This window comes from Lachnellula hyalina (genome assembly GCF_007821495.1).
Source record: "Lachnellula hyalina strain CBS 185.66 chromosome Unknown contig00174, whole genome shotgun sequence".
NCBI lineage: Eukaryota > Fungi > Ascomycota > Leotiomycetes > Helotiales > Lachnaceae > Lachnellula > Lachnellula hyalina.
Window position 1 is genome coordinate 49,547 of NW_022157288.1, and position 12,233 is coordinate 61,779.

A 12,233-nucleotide genomic window follows, 5' to 3' on the forward strand; every position below is an offset into this window, starting at 1 on the left:
CAAATAGAGAGAGATACTTGCATTTTTTAGAAGTCTAATAGCCCTACTATAAACCCACTACTTAGCATGAATAGATAGAGTCCTATAGGTTGAACTGGCTTTTTACCCTAGTATAAATCATAAAATAAAATAATCTTAAAGTGAGTTCAGGCCTCCCAGAAGCCCTGTAATTATCAAATCTTGTTGCGAGGTGCAGGATATAATATACGCTAAGCCCAATTAGAACCAACCACAAGTAGACCTCTCTCTCTGATTACTAGGTATAATCTGGACCATAATATATACTCCACTCTGCAGCTTAGTTCTTACCTTCCTCCGTTAGCCTAATAATAATATAATGGATTGCATAAACAACTACGTCTATTGTGCTCTATACTAGTGCTCCTCTATCTCGCATACCTCTAATGAATCCGAGCTCTTCAAGTGGTGCGGAATATACCTTTATGGGGATAATCCAGGTTGGGCTATCAGACTTAAAGAAGAGCGAGTAAACGATGACCGCTGGAGAAGGTGAGAGCGCAATCAAACAAATGGGTTAGTAATGGCTTTTTCTTTTACGAAGTAATGTTCCGGAGTAGTTGGTTGTTCAGGAAGATCTACAAATAATTAAAGCCGACGTATCCGGAGGCTCCCTCCGTAGTGAATATCATACGACACGGCAAGCAGCGACGGAAACTCTCTGAACTCACCCCACAAACATCCATGACTGAGGGGAAGAGTCTTCCTGGTAATCACTTTCCCCACTCTTATGCCGTTCGGGGGCCACTTGAATGTCTACGAATAGAAAATCCAACGTCGATCTTATTTAAAGTCGCCAGATGTGATATGAGATGGAGTGACTTATCCATAAACAACGTGAGGTTCACAGGTCATGTAGTACTAAGATAAAAAGACAGTGAACAAGAGCCAGCCAATCCAAGACATCTGAAAGCGCTAGATGCATTTCTATAGCAAAATGTATTCCCAGGATTTCCGAGAACTATGGGGACTGGAATATGAGCCAGATATAAGATACCCTTCAAGCGCCGTCGATAGAATAGATAGAATACCAACCATAGCAATTCCAGCAACTTTACTAGTCAATTCCCCCCAATTCCCAGAGTTTTAAAGCCAGCACCCAGAATGGCAGAATCAAGTAATACAGCCACGACAGTGTCGTTGACACCAGAACAGTTCGAGAGGTTGTATCTGTCATCGTCGTCGAACAAAACAAGGGACTTTCGTGCCGCCTTTGGAAATCCAACGCCTTTGTATGTATTTGCTGCTTGGACAATCATGGATGGCAAGTGTGTTTGCTGACATATTTTCAAGAGCTATTCTGGGCTTAGTCATAAGTTTAGCTCCGCTCTCTTGCGATCTCATGGGTTGGAGAGGAGCCGGCGTGCTCGGTGCTGCATCCACGTTAGTCTTCACATCCATTTGACCTGCGCTGTTTCTTGGAGTCGCGACTAATAAGTCGTCTAGGGGTGTTTATTACTTCGCCGGTGGACTTTTGATGATCGTCAGTGGCCTTCTGGAGTTCTTTCTAGGCAACACATTCCAGTTCATCTTGTTCTGTGGCTATGGTACGGCCTTTCCGACTCAAATTCGTATACGAAATCAGACTTTGCTAACAGTATCTTCAGGGAGTTTCTGGCTAGCCTTGGGTGCGACTCTAACGCCTTACTTTGGAGCCTACGAGCACTATTCCGCCGATGCGACCAATGCAGCAGCAGGACTATCATCCGTAGGCTTCAACGCGAGTTTCGGTAGGGCTACCAAATCTTGGAAAATATTTTTACTAACAGAGGAATCCAGGCTTTTACTTGGTCTTCATGGCAGTATTCTCCTTCCTGGCTTGTATCTGTGCGCTTCGAACAAACCTTTGCTACACCCTCCTCGAATTCTTTGTCTTCCTCTTCTTCGCCCTGCTCGCCTCTGCCTTCTTCCGGATTGCCGATGACGGCTCAAACGCCAAGAAAGTACAGAAGGTACGCTTGACACAATCCATATAAAAGTATACGGCTAACATGAACAGGCTGCTGGTGCGTTTGGCTTCGTGGCTTCGATATTCGGATGGTACTTCTTCTTTGCATTGACCCTGGTCTCGGTGAACTTCCCGATCACGCTTCCTGTCGTTGACTTGAGTGGTTTGGGAAGTCGATCATCTAAATCAGAAAAATCACCTGCGGTACCTGAAGATCCGGCAACCAACGGTCATCATGACAAGGAAACCGTCTAGATCCAATACCAGACTCTCGAGTGGCTGAAGGAGCCCACCGAAACATAATATACCCACGTCACCAAGCCGCCAATAGGTTGGCTTGCCACTTTGACGTCTAGAATAAGGTTTAATTCAAAGTAGAATGCTGTGTGGAGTAAAATAATAAGAGGAGGTGTTAAGAGTGCTAATGTGGATGTGGAATAGTATTATGACGATTTTAGTAATTATATATCCAATGTTGCAAATTTCAAATCAGTATTTGCAGATGTGATAACAAAAGAGATTCTTACTTCATCTAATCATTAGACAAGCTTAATAGATCCGCAAAGCCTCCCTGATACTCTGCTTTGAGTAGACCAAAATCTCTTTCCTCAAACCCCATCTTGGGCATTGGTTTCAGTTGCGGAATCAATAAAGTGCAGTGGATCAAGAAAAATAAAGAGAACATGAAAGCATTAAACTGTGGCGATGAGGGCCCGAAATGATACTTCAATTTCTTTTGAAAAACTTGCAAGCAAGACGACAACAGATTGGCAAACTGACTTCAAAAGAACAGCATCCTAGAAAATACCACGGAAGTCGAAAGCTGCCATAACGGCTTCATTAATATTCTTTGATATTAAGATATTATACAGCATACAACATGCCGTGCGGCTAGTTGACGCCCCAGATTATACTGATACAAATGCCCGATGCCCAATACCCAACACCTAACACTCAACACCGATACATATTCAAGATTACTATCAAAACAATTCTTCGTTCCTCAGGCTACTAGCCTTCTTCTTCCCACTAGGTATGCCCCAGTCCCCATTTCGAACGCCAACAAATCTCTTACTCAAAGTAGAGTAACCCCGTCCCATCCCGCCACCAGGAGCATCAAGAGTATCCCAATCGCTCTTTTCCTCTCCGCCCCATTCATGCAGCAGCTCCTTCTCCTTTCCCGAACTCTGTGCATCCAAAAGTCTCATTTGCTCAATAGCACTCGTCAGAACCCCCCAGCTTTCAATTAGGCCAATGCTTGCCTTGTCACCACAATCGCAGTCGCATCCGCCTGGGCATTCGGTGTTGCCATAAGAGTGATACTCGAGTAGACAGTCTTGATGAGTTGCGCAGTTGCAATGAAGACAAGGTGAAAACAGCGCGCTGATAGGTTCCAAGCAAATGATGCAACGGAGCTCACGTTGGGTGGTTTTGCATTTTTCACAGCGACCGATAGCGCCGCCCCCATTACTTGGACCTAGTGGTTCGAGACGGCATTCATCTTTGAGGCAATACCCGGTTACATCGAGACCATGATCCAAGCCTGGCGATAGCGGATGGCTGTGGTCTTTCTTGCCTAGAGATATTGAAGGAGATGGATGATTCAGCGCGTGGGTATCGTTGGAGAGCGTGGAGCCTGCAAATGACCTAGTGTCTGGGATATCCACTTCAGAGAATAGGTCTTTGAGGCCGTTGAACTTGAGTATTTCTAGTCGAGCAAGTGGATGGCCCCAGATGTAGAGAAGCTCAGCGTAAGCTCTGCGGTAGCCTGCATAGAGCGAGGAACCGCTTGGATCTAATAGGCCTGCGGTTATGCATCCTTCGTCATCGAAAGCATGTTGATTTTCCATGGTTACGCTGATGCCAGTGCAGATTGTTGGCTTGAACCCGTCCTTTGCATCTTCATCATCGGACATGGATGACCTTCCAGTATTCGTCTGTTCCCTTACACTGCCTATAACTGTTGTGTTTCCCCAAGTAACAACACTTGGTGCTATAGAGCTCATCAGGTTTTCTACAGGACTTGGCCGTTTGCGGCTTGGGGGTGGATTTGGGGGCGAGGATGGTGCTGTCATAGAGAATGGCCGAGAAAAGCTGGCAGCAAAACTGGAAGCAATTCCCGAGTTGACGCGACGATAGCCTCGAGAATTGTCTGGTGATGTGGATAAGCTTTGGGGCTGGTGATTAAGATGTTCTAGACTTGTACGACTTGAACGAAGAGGAGGCGTTTCTCCACAAGAATAGGATGCCGATGCTGGATCGCTTCCCCAAGCTCCTGTCGATGAGCCTACAGATCCGTACAAGCCAGAAGGGGTATGGGCTGTCTTTGGGGTCGATACCGCGGAATGATTAGGAGTCTTGAGATACTTGCTCCAATCCGTAGGAAAATAGTCTAGTGAGAACGCTGGAGTTTTCATTGAAATTGGTGTTTGAGGCTGGGTCAACTGCGACTTTGATCGCGAGACTACATCGTTCGAAACTGGCTCGTTGAATATGCATGAAAGCATTGCTAGCATCTGGACATCTGCCAGTGACTCGAAATGCGCGAACAAATCACAGATGAGCTGCTTTGCCAGTGGACTATGACCCCACTTAACTCGTCCCGACAGACTGTTCGGCCGCCCTTGCGCATCAAAAGATATGTCAACTCCACTGTCAGATCCACTATTGCTTCGTTCCCGTTTGATAGCATCTCGGGCTATGACAAGGACTGGTTCGCCGTCATGGAGCTTATCTAACACTTCCAACGGAATTTCGTTGTGCAATAGCAGAGCGGCATATCTCCAGACGTCAGCAAGATCGCTGAACCCATGTGTTTCAGCAACAGTTGAATTATGCTCACACACATCTGGTCCATCCCCGAATATGGCATAGTTATCAGCGAGTACCTGCTTTGACGGAAGTAGATCAGAGATATCATGCACGGCTATGATATTTTTCGGCTTCGAGGGTCTACTCCTGCCTAATCCCGTCCCGGTACCCGTTCCAGTTCCCGTCCCTCCCGCACTTGATCGCTGGGACAGTATAGTTGGAGAGGCTCTTGCCCAAGGTCGACGGGCCGATCGGCGGAAGTAATCAGACATTGGGAAACGGGTAACGCGGTAGTGAGAGGAGTCCGAATCGCTAGACGATGACGCCTCCGAATCGTCAGATTCATCAGAATCATACTTGCTTTCTGATGCAAGAGACATCGCTTTGATTCGGGGGATAGGCGAGGTATTGTTGTTTAGACGGCCAAAGTTTTCAAAGCTGGGTTCCCCACGCGAACGCGCATTATTCTTTGCAACGAAGGTCTCCAGAAGCGACTTGACCTTGTCTTCTTTAGGTGGGAAGAAACAAACTAGCTTGCCGGTTGCTGAAAACCGAGCCCCGCAAAACCTTGGTAATGGAACATTCGCATTGCGATTTATTGGGGGAAGCATGTCTACACTCGAGTCTAGTTCTTGAGACATCATCGCTGAAGCACCGGCTGGGATGTCACCATCGTCGTCATCACTTGAACTCTCGTCGGCAAGAGCATCCAAGTCGTCATCAGTATCATCTTTGAAGAACGTTGTACTTGTCTCAAGATCAACTTCGCCTAGGAGATAACAAAGGGTGGCTTCCAGACATCCTCGCCTCCGCGCCACAAAACCTGCAGATATTTGTTGTACTTCCCGTTTCAATTTTTCGTATACCGCATCTGACATGAGTGATGTCTTGCCTATGGTAAAGGTTGGGGCTTTCGATTCGGGATACTGGTCTGGGAATGCCACGGTGACTTTAGTATAAATAGGATTGCCGTCCTCTCCCCACGGCCCATTCATCGACGCGACCAAGGTCCTTGTGTCCATGTTCACATCGTCGAAAGTAATTTTGGGCAGTTGTTCATGAATGCGGATAATCTCATCATGCAAGCTCTCCGGGGGGTCCCAATCCTCTTCGTCTGTGAGTTCGGGATTCAGAAGGGAAAATCTTCTCGATGAAGGTCGTAGTTGTGAAGCACTTCTATTCTCCGGCTTGCTGAATTTGATTCCACTCATCCAACCAATTTGGTTTTGGTTTTGGTCGTCGTGCTTGAGAGATTTGTCTTTGCCTGTTATCGCAGGAGCTCGAACCATCATATGGGTTCGACTATTCCGAGGTAAAGCCATTTTCTTCATTCCCACCACCTTCAATGCACTGACCTTCAAGCCGGAACTTGCAGGTCGGGGGCCCGATATTGTAGAGTTTTTCTTCTCAATAGAGGAATTTTCAACAGTGCGAAACGTCTTATACACGGCACCCTGGCGAGTCAAACTTAGTTTCTGGAGGACCCGAGTGCCTTTCACATAACCAACTCCGTCGAGTGTTTGTGGATCGACGTGCTGAAGTCGTAAATGATTATCATCCCCCCAAGAGACTAGTTGGAATTCACGATTGTCGACGCCCTCGTCTGTAACCCCTCCTCGACTCCTCCACAAGAATTCTTTAACCCGCGAATTGCCATGTCCCGGAAATGTAGCAACACTTGGAGAAGGTCCGTCTTTGATAGCATCCTCCTGAAGTCGTTGGTCATACAGGTGCAGAATTCCGGGAGTATCCTGTGGCATAGCTAGCACGCCCCACCCAAAAGGAGTATGCCGAGCTCGCCAGACTGGAAAATCAGTCCTTATGATACGTTCGGGTTCATCTACGTCGTTTTCGTAGTCCCAAAACTTGATGCTCTTGTCTAGAGAGCAGGTCACAATTTTTGTTGTCCTAGTTCGGTTCCAGTCCACGCCATATATCTTTGACTCGTGTGCATTTATCGATCTCAACGGTGTTGACCCCTTTCGATCATCCCAGATCCTCAGCCAACGATCATGAGATGAAGCTAGAATATGAGAATCTTGGCGGTTGTATTTGACTTGGGTTGCCCCTGCGAACCAATCGCAAAACGTAATGGCAGGCCGTCTGGGCCTGCGCAAATCCCATTCGTGTACAAATCCGTCGACCGCACACGATGCGAGCAAATCTGGGTGATGAGCCGAGAAGTTGATATCCGTGATAGCTCTCGTATGACCGTGAAGCGTATGTTCGATCGCGCCTTGTGATGTATCCTCTTGCATATTCAGGTTCCATACCAGCGCCTTCTGGTTTGCGGTGCTGACCACCCAATAGTCTCTCGCTGCAAAAGGGGACCATTGTACATCTGCTACAAGCCAGGGAAGTCCATGTCGCAGATGGCGGGGAGGGTTCAGAGGAGAATCGAGGTCAATTATATCGAGCCCATCAGTGCTATACCAGGTCAGCGAAATCCATCAGTATAGCGGGATAAACATACGAAGCAAGAGCAATATCCCTCCCGGAGGGGGATATCGTTGCGGACCCTACATTACGTTCAACAAGTATAGTAACATCTGTATCAAATGTAGGGCTGTCAAAGGCAGACTTGATAGTCTTCCCTTTCCGTGCCTCATCCATCATGATCGTGAATTGCGGGGACTCGCATCATCTTCGAGCTGCAACTGCCAGGTGCCGTCGCCTTGTTTGCTGTGTGGGCTGTTTGTTGTGTGAGCTGCTTGCTTGAACCTTCCGCAGGGCATGGTGATATTAGCAGATTGGGGGCATTCTTCAGATTCCCGAATGGTGCGCCGTGCCGTATTTGTTTAGTATTGAGGTTATTCGCAGTGAAAAGAGATCCTACGCAATACGTTAAGCTCTGATTCCTCTCTGTTTGTCCCCCCCAACTCCCCAACCCCACTTTGGGCTAGCTTAATCGGTCAGCGGGACTTGCCGGCGCCGACCAAATGAAGTCAAACATCTCATATTATATTGCCTTGCCTTGCATCACATTCTTTGACTTGACTTGACTTGACTTGACTTGACACTATTCACCGTTCTCGGGAGAAAGTTCAAGGTACCCGCTTTATCAGATACAAGTTTTGCCGATATTTAAGCAGGTGGTTAAATCAGACCCCTCCTGGTTTCCATGTCTCCCCGCTAACATCAACCATAGACTGATCTTCTTTTCACCAGAAGGAGCGAAGTAGATCCCAAGTATTCCTTCACAATTGCCTCGCAGACTTGCCTTGCTATCTGCAAACCTCTCTGTCCACTTTCAAGAGCTACGCACCTGCGTGCGATATTTCCCAAAGTCCTCAGCGAACCTTCGACCCCGCGATTAGACCTACACCACGGTTTAGTCTTCAATATGGCGGCTTTACCAAAGAGAATCATCAAGGAGACAGAGCGATTAGCGAAAGAACCGTGAGCATACAGTATCAGCAAAAGTGAGATCTGAACTAATACTCGAGGCGGCAGTGTTCCTGGTATCAGCGCAGTTCCCCATGAGGACAACCTCAGATACTTCGATGTTTCAATCCATGGTCCACAAACGTCCCCTTATGAAGGTCGGGATGGAACTGTAAAACACACCCATGTGCACCTTTCTAATGTTCATGTAGGAGGTATCTTCAAGCTCGAGCTCTTCTTGCCAGATGACTATCCTATGACCCCACCAAAGATCCGGTTCTTAACAAAGATTTACCACCCAAATATCGATAAGCTCGGACGCATCTGTCTAGATGTCCTCAAGAGTATGTCTAGATCTCCGATGTATCTGTCTTTGAATTTCTTGCTAATATTTGTTCTGCAGGCAACTGGTCCCCGGCCCTCCAAATTCGCACTATCCTCCTCTCGATCCAAGCCCTTCTAGGTGCCCCAAATCCCGATGACCCACTTGCACCGGATGTAGCCAAAAGATGGAAGGAAGACCAAGAAGGAGCGATTGCAACGGCCAAGGAATGGACGAGAACTCACGCCATGACTTGAGTGCGGCATCTCTCAATTTGATGATTCACGCGGGATACGGGGAATCGATAAGAAGATTATGACATTACACAAGAGCAGATGTGGTGCGAAAATGAGATGATGCTAGAGGATATGCAGATGGGCTGGCGCATATGATCATTTTCTTCGGAGGCACTGGCGTTTACCTGCGTTCTTAAATAGAGATCCGAAACAGCTGTAGGTGACAATCGAACACTTTTATCAAGCGGTGCTCAGTCAAGTATCTTGGGGTGACTACGTGTGACATGGAAGTCTCCATAATCTGAAATGCGAGAGGTAGGTCTGGGGGTTTGTCACGAATCAGTCGCACCTTCCTCATATTGTAAATCGGGTTTATATGGGCTACATACTTTAAATACTCTCTTGTGGAAGAATTTCTCGAGCTCTTAGTTTGAGCGTGACCTACAATATCCCCACGAGTTTACCGCTATCTTCGCAGGCCCACCCAATTCTCCCAACGGCACTGGCGACATTATGCAGTTGGGTCTCAAACAATTGTTGGGACTGTGTATATTGCTTGGTAATCTTGGTACAAGATCCCACTGGATGCAGCAGCGTTAGCCTTTGACAGGTTAACTTGTAGAGTTGCAGTATAATCCGTTACGACAGCAATTCAGACAAGGCTGGGTAGTTCCCACACCTCATTGTCTATAATATTTGAAGGCGACTAGGATGTCTGATCACGTTCGAGCCAACCACCATAGAGCCAAATGGCCTGGAATTGATTTAGATCTGTGCTACAGTGTGTTGGCAGGTTTTCAGCCGCTGGATGCCCTTTTCTTCTTCTGATGAAGTCAGGCAGAAGCGGCGAGCAGAATCTTGGATGGCAGCATATGAGTCGAGCCTCTCCCAGTTTCAATCAAGGCTGCGAAACCATCGCTGTTAGGTCTCTTGCTCCCTTCTTCCCAATCGAATCTTGCGCCGCTTTTTCAAACAATTCTCAACTGTTCTTTCGGTGAGCGCATTCGTTACCGGTCCTGCCACACGCTGCAGCATGAGCGACCAATACGAATCCATGGAGGACTTGCTGGTGTGGGACGATTGGCTGCAAATGGAGCAGCCCCATTGGTGAGTCCCAAGAAAAAAGACATACTCACAGGAAAAGGGCAATTTGGCCTTTTAATACCAGGGTCACCTCAAATGTTTGCCCGCCTGTCTACGAGAACCCCACAACTATGGGCCCCGAGTCCGAGTCCGACTCCCTGAACCCGCTATGGATGTTCTCACACCTTACCCAAGCAGAAGAGCCTTCCCATCAAGAATTATTTCCTATCATACAAAATGAGCATGAGCAGAAGGATGGAGATCCGAGCGCCTCCCAGGAGGAAGAGCAAAGCCTCCCAGCGAAGTAAGTCCAGAATTCCGAATGCTTCAGACTTAATTGAAACATTATTGACTTACAGAAAAGTTTCAACCTTCGCGCCATATATCCAAAATCAAATTGTGCTTTATGCGATTGGCCGCTAATTGACCGAGCGACTTCGCTCGGTTTTCAGGACCTTTACTGTCCCAGAAGTCGTGGTTTAACTCATCTTGCAATTGTCTGCGAGGAGTGCGGCAAGAAATTTGAGGATATTAACGCTCTCAAAAAGCATTCCTAGGCCCGGGAACACCGGTCGTTTAAGTGTGCGATTCCAGGTTGTGAAGTAGGCCTTCCTAGATCCTCAGTCGCTTGGTCTGTTCATTTCGCCAAAAGCCATCCTGACATCAAATACGGGTGCGCACAGTGTGGCCTGGAATCCGATACTCATGAACTACTCGGCGAGCATGGAACCAAATCTATGCACACTGCATATGCTTGTCGTTTCTCGGATTGCGGTTCTGGAGCCGCAAGGCTTACTGATCTACTGAGACATCAATTGACACATATCTCCAGCGTTGCCCGTCATCCTTGCCCTCACTGTCGCAGGTATTTTGAACCATCTTTATATTTTAGATTCGAAGTTGACTGGAACAGGCACCGAGGTACTAAGGGCTTCAAGCGCAAGGATCATCTCCGTCAGCACATCCGAAATTATCATCATATCGAAGCTGATGGATCCCAGTCCGGCCCGCTTACATTCGAATGTCCCCGTGAAGGCTGTGGTCGAATTGGATCGAAAGCCTTTGAAGACAAAAAGCTCCGTCAGCTTCACCTGAGGAAGGATCACGACTCACCATTTCAGTGCCCGCAGCCTGGTTGCGATCGAGTTGGCACTAAGGGGTGGATGCGCGAATTCGATATGGTGAAGCACGTGAACAAGGTCCACGGGGTCAGCCAGTGATGGTATCCTTGAGATCATTTATATGAGAGGGGTTTGTGGCAGGAACAGTTGATTTTCATGTTGTTAATGACTCCTGTCTTTCATTTGCGAACCTCTTCGTTGCTTTTCCTTAATTGTGGTAGTTAGGAGCTTGGTGCTACGCCGTTCACCTTGCAAGAGTTTCTTTGCCCCTTTTCATTTATTCTCTTGGCTTGGATAATACATCTTGGTTCTACTGTCAGCGCTTGTTATTAACTGCCTGTTCAACACAGACCCTCTTAGCTTAGTCTCAATTATCTGTTCAACACAGATACCCCTAAAATTTAAAATTGTTACACTCCATTCCACTTCCGTCCTCAGGAATCTAGTTCTTCTACTGGTATGTATCCAACATTCTAAAGTGCATCCCTACAGAGAACGTATTTGATTGTGAAGCCACTGGGCATTGGGACTTGACTTCATTTAACCCGGGTGCTATGATTGATTTTCGTATTTAGAAAACAAGTCTGACTTTCAACTTATCTCCCTTCACAATCTCATCCTCCTGCGCCATCAACTCCGGCATATCCCACGTACAATTAACATACCTCCCTCCAAGCCACTCTCTCTTTTCCTTGGTCAAAAACACAATCGTATCAGCACTCAGCTCTGGCGTCTCAACGAAAACTAAATCAACAGTCAGCCCAGTTCCCCTCACCCAGTTTACAAAACAACCCAACTCACTAGGTTTCAACTCCTCACTCAGCCCCTCCGGCCCCCCAATGATATCCGTCGGGATATTCCCCGGATGCACCGCAAACGCCAACACCCCCTGCCCCCCATACTCCGCACTCACAAACTCCATAAACCGCAACACAGCAAGCTTCGTCACCTGATACGCGCTCAGGCCCGGCGTAACAATATGCGCGCCCACACTACTCAGCGCCACGATCGTCTTATCCCCGCCCTTCAACAGCAGCGGCAGAAATGCCCGCGTGACCAAATACGGTCCCTTGACATTAACCGTCATCGTCTCCCACCACTCGTCCGGATCACTATCCAGCACCACGCCCCGCCCACTCAGGATCGCCGCGTTCAAAACCACGATGTCCAGCCTCCCGAACTCCTCCTCTACAAGCGCCGCAGCGGCCTCGGTGGATTTCCGGTCCGAGATGTCGAGCTGCACGGGTAAGATGGTGGGGGTGGGCCGCTGGGCGGCCGTGGCAGCTGCTGCGATCTGGGCTGATTGCGCT

The 12,233-nt window shown here is 47.8% G+C and overlaps 5 protein-coding genes across 5 annotated transcripts; 3 read left to right on the forward strand and 2 right to left on the reverse strand.

The window, feature by feature from the left end:
• Nucleotides 1-1,122: 1,122 nt before the first annotated feature.
• alcS_1 (Protein alcS) lies at nucleotides 1,123-2,221 on the forward strand (the record flags this gene model as incomplete). The annotated part of the gene is made up of 6 exons (XM_031152617.1): nucleotides 1,123-1,286; nucleotides 1,312-1,401; nucleotides 1,465-1,565; nucleotides 1,626-1,726; nucleotides 1,788-1,970; nucleotides 2,018-2,221. 6 exons carry the CDS (start codon nucleotides 1,123-1,125, stop codon nucleotides 2,219-2,221), a joined length of 843 nt encoding a protein of 280 aa, XP_031002339.1.
• Nucleotides 2,222-2,949: 728 nt separating this feature from the next.
• Nucleotides 2,950-7,390, reverse strand: LHYA1_G007690 (putative RWD,RING finger and WD repeat-containing protein; the record flags this gene model as incomplete). Its single annotated transcript, XM_031152618.1, has 2 exons — nucleotides 2,950-7,204; nucleotides 7,251-7,390. 2 exons carry the CDS (start codon nucleotides 7,388-7,390, stop codon nucleotides 2,950-2,952), a joined length of 4,395 nt encoding a protein of 1,464 aa, XP_031002341.1.
• A 730-nt stretch (nucleotides 7,391-8,120) lies between these two features.
• UBC13 (Ubiquitin-conjugating enzyme E2) lies at nucleotides 8,121-8,740 on the forward strand (the record flags this gene model as incomplete). The annotated part of the gene is made up of 3 exons (XM_031152619.1): nucleotides 8,121-8,176; nucleotides 8,231-8,505; nucleotides 8,565-8,740. 3 exons carry the CDS (start codon nucleotides 8,121-8,123, stop codon nucleotides 8,738-8,740), a joined length of 507 nt encoding a protein of 168 aa, XP_031002342.1.
• A 1,193-nt stretch (nucleotides 8,741-9,933) lies between these two features.
• LHYA1_G007692 (uncharacterized protein) lies at nucleotides 9,934-11,022 on the forward strand (the record flags this gene model as incomplete). The annotated part of the gene is made up of 4 exons (XM_031152620.1): nucleotides 9,934-10,106; nucleotides 10,167-10,299; nucleotides 10,360-10,667; nucleotides 10,695-11,022. The coding sequence occupies 4 exons, from the start codon at nucleotides 9,934-9,936 to the stop codon at nucleotides 11,020-11,022; spliced, it is 942 nt and encodes a 313-aa protein (XP_031002343.1).
• A 472-nt stretch (nucleotides 11,023-11,494) lies between these two features.
• Nucleotides 11,495-12,205, reverse strand: citE_8 (Short chain dehydrogenase; the record flags this gene model as incomplete). Its single annotated transcript, XM_031152621.1, has 1 exon — nucleotides 11,495-12,205. A coding segment is annotated over one exon (711 nt), but the record flags the coding sequence as incomplete, so codon positions are not given.
• Nucleotides 12,206-12,233: the final 28 nt, after the last annotated feature.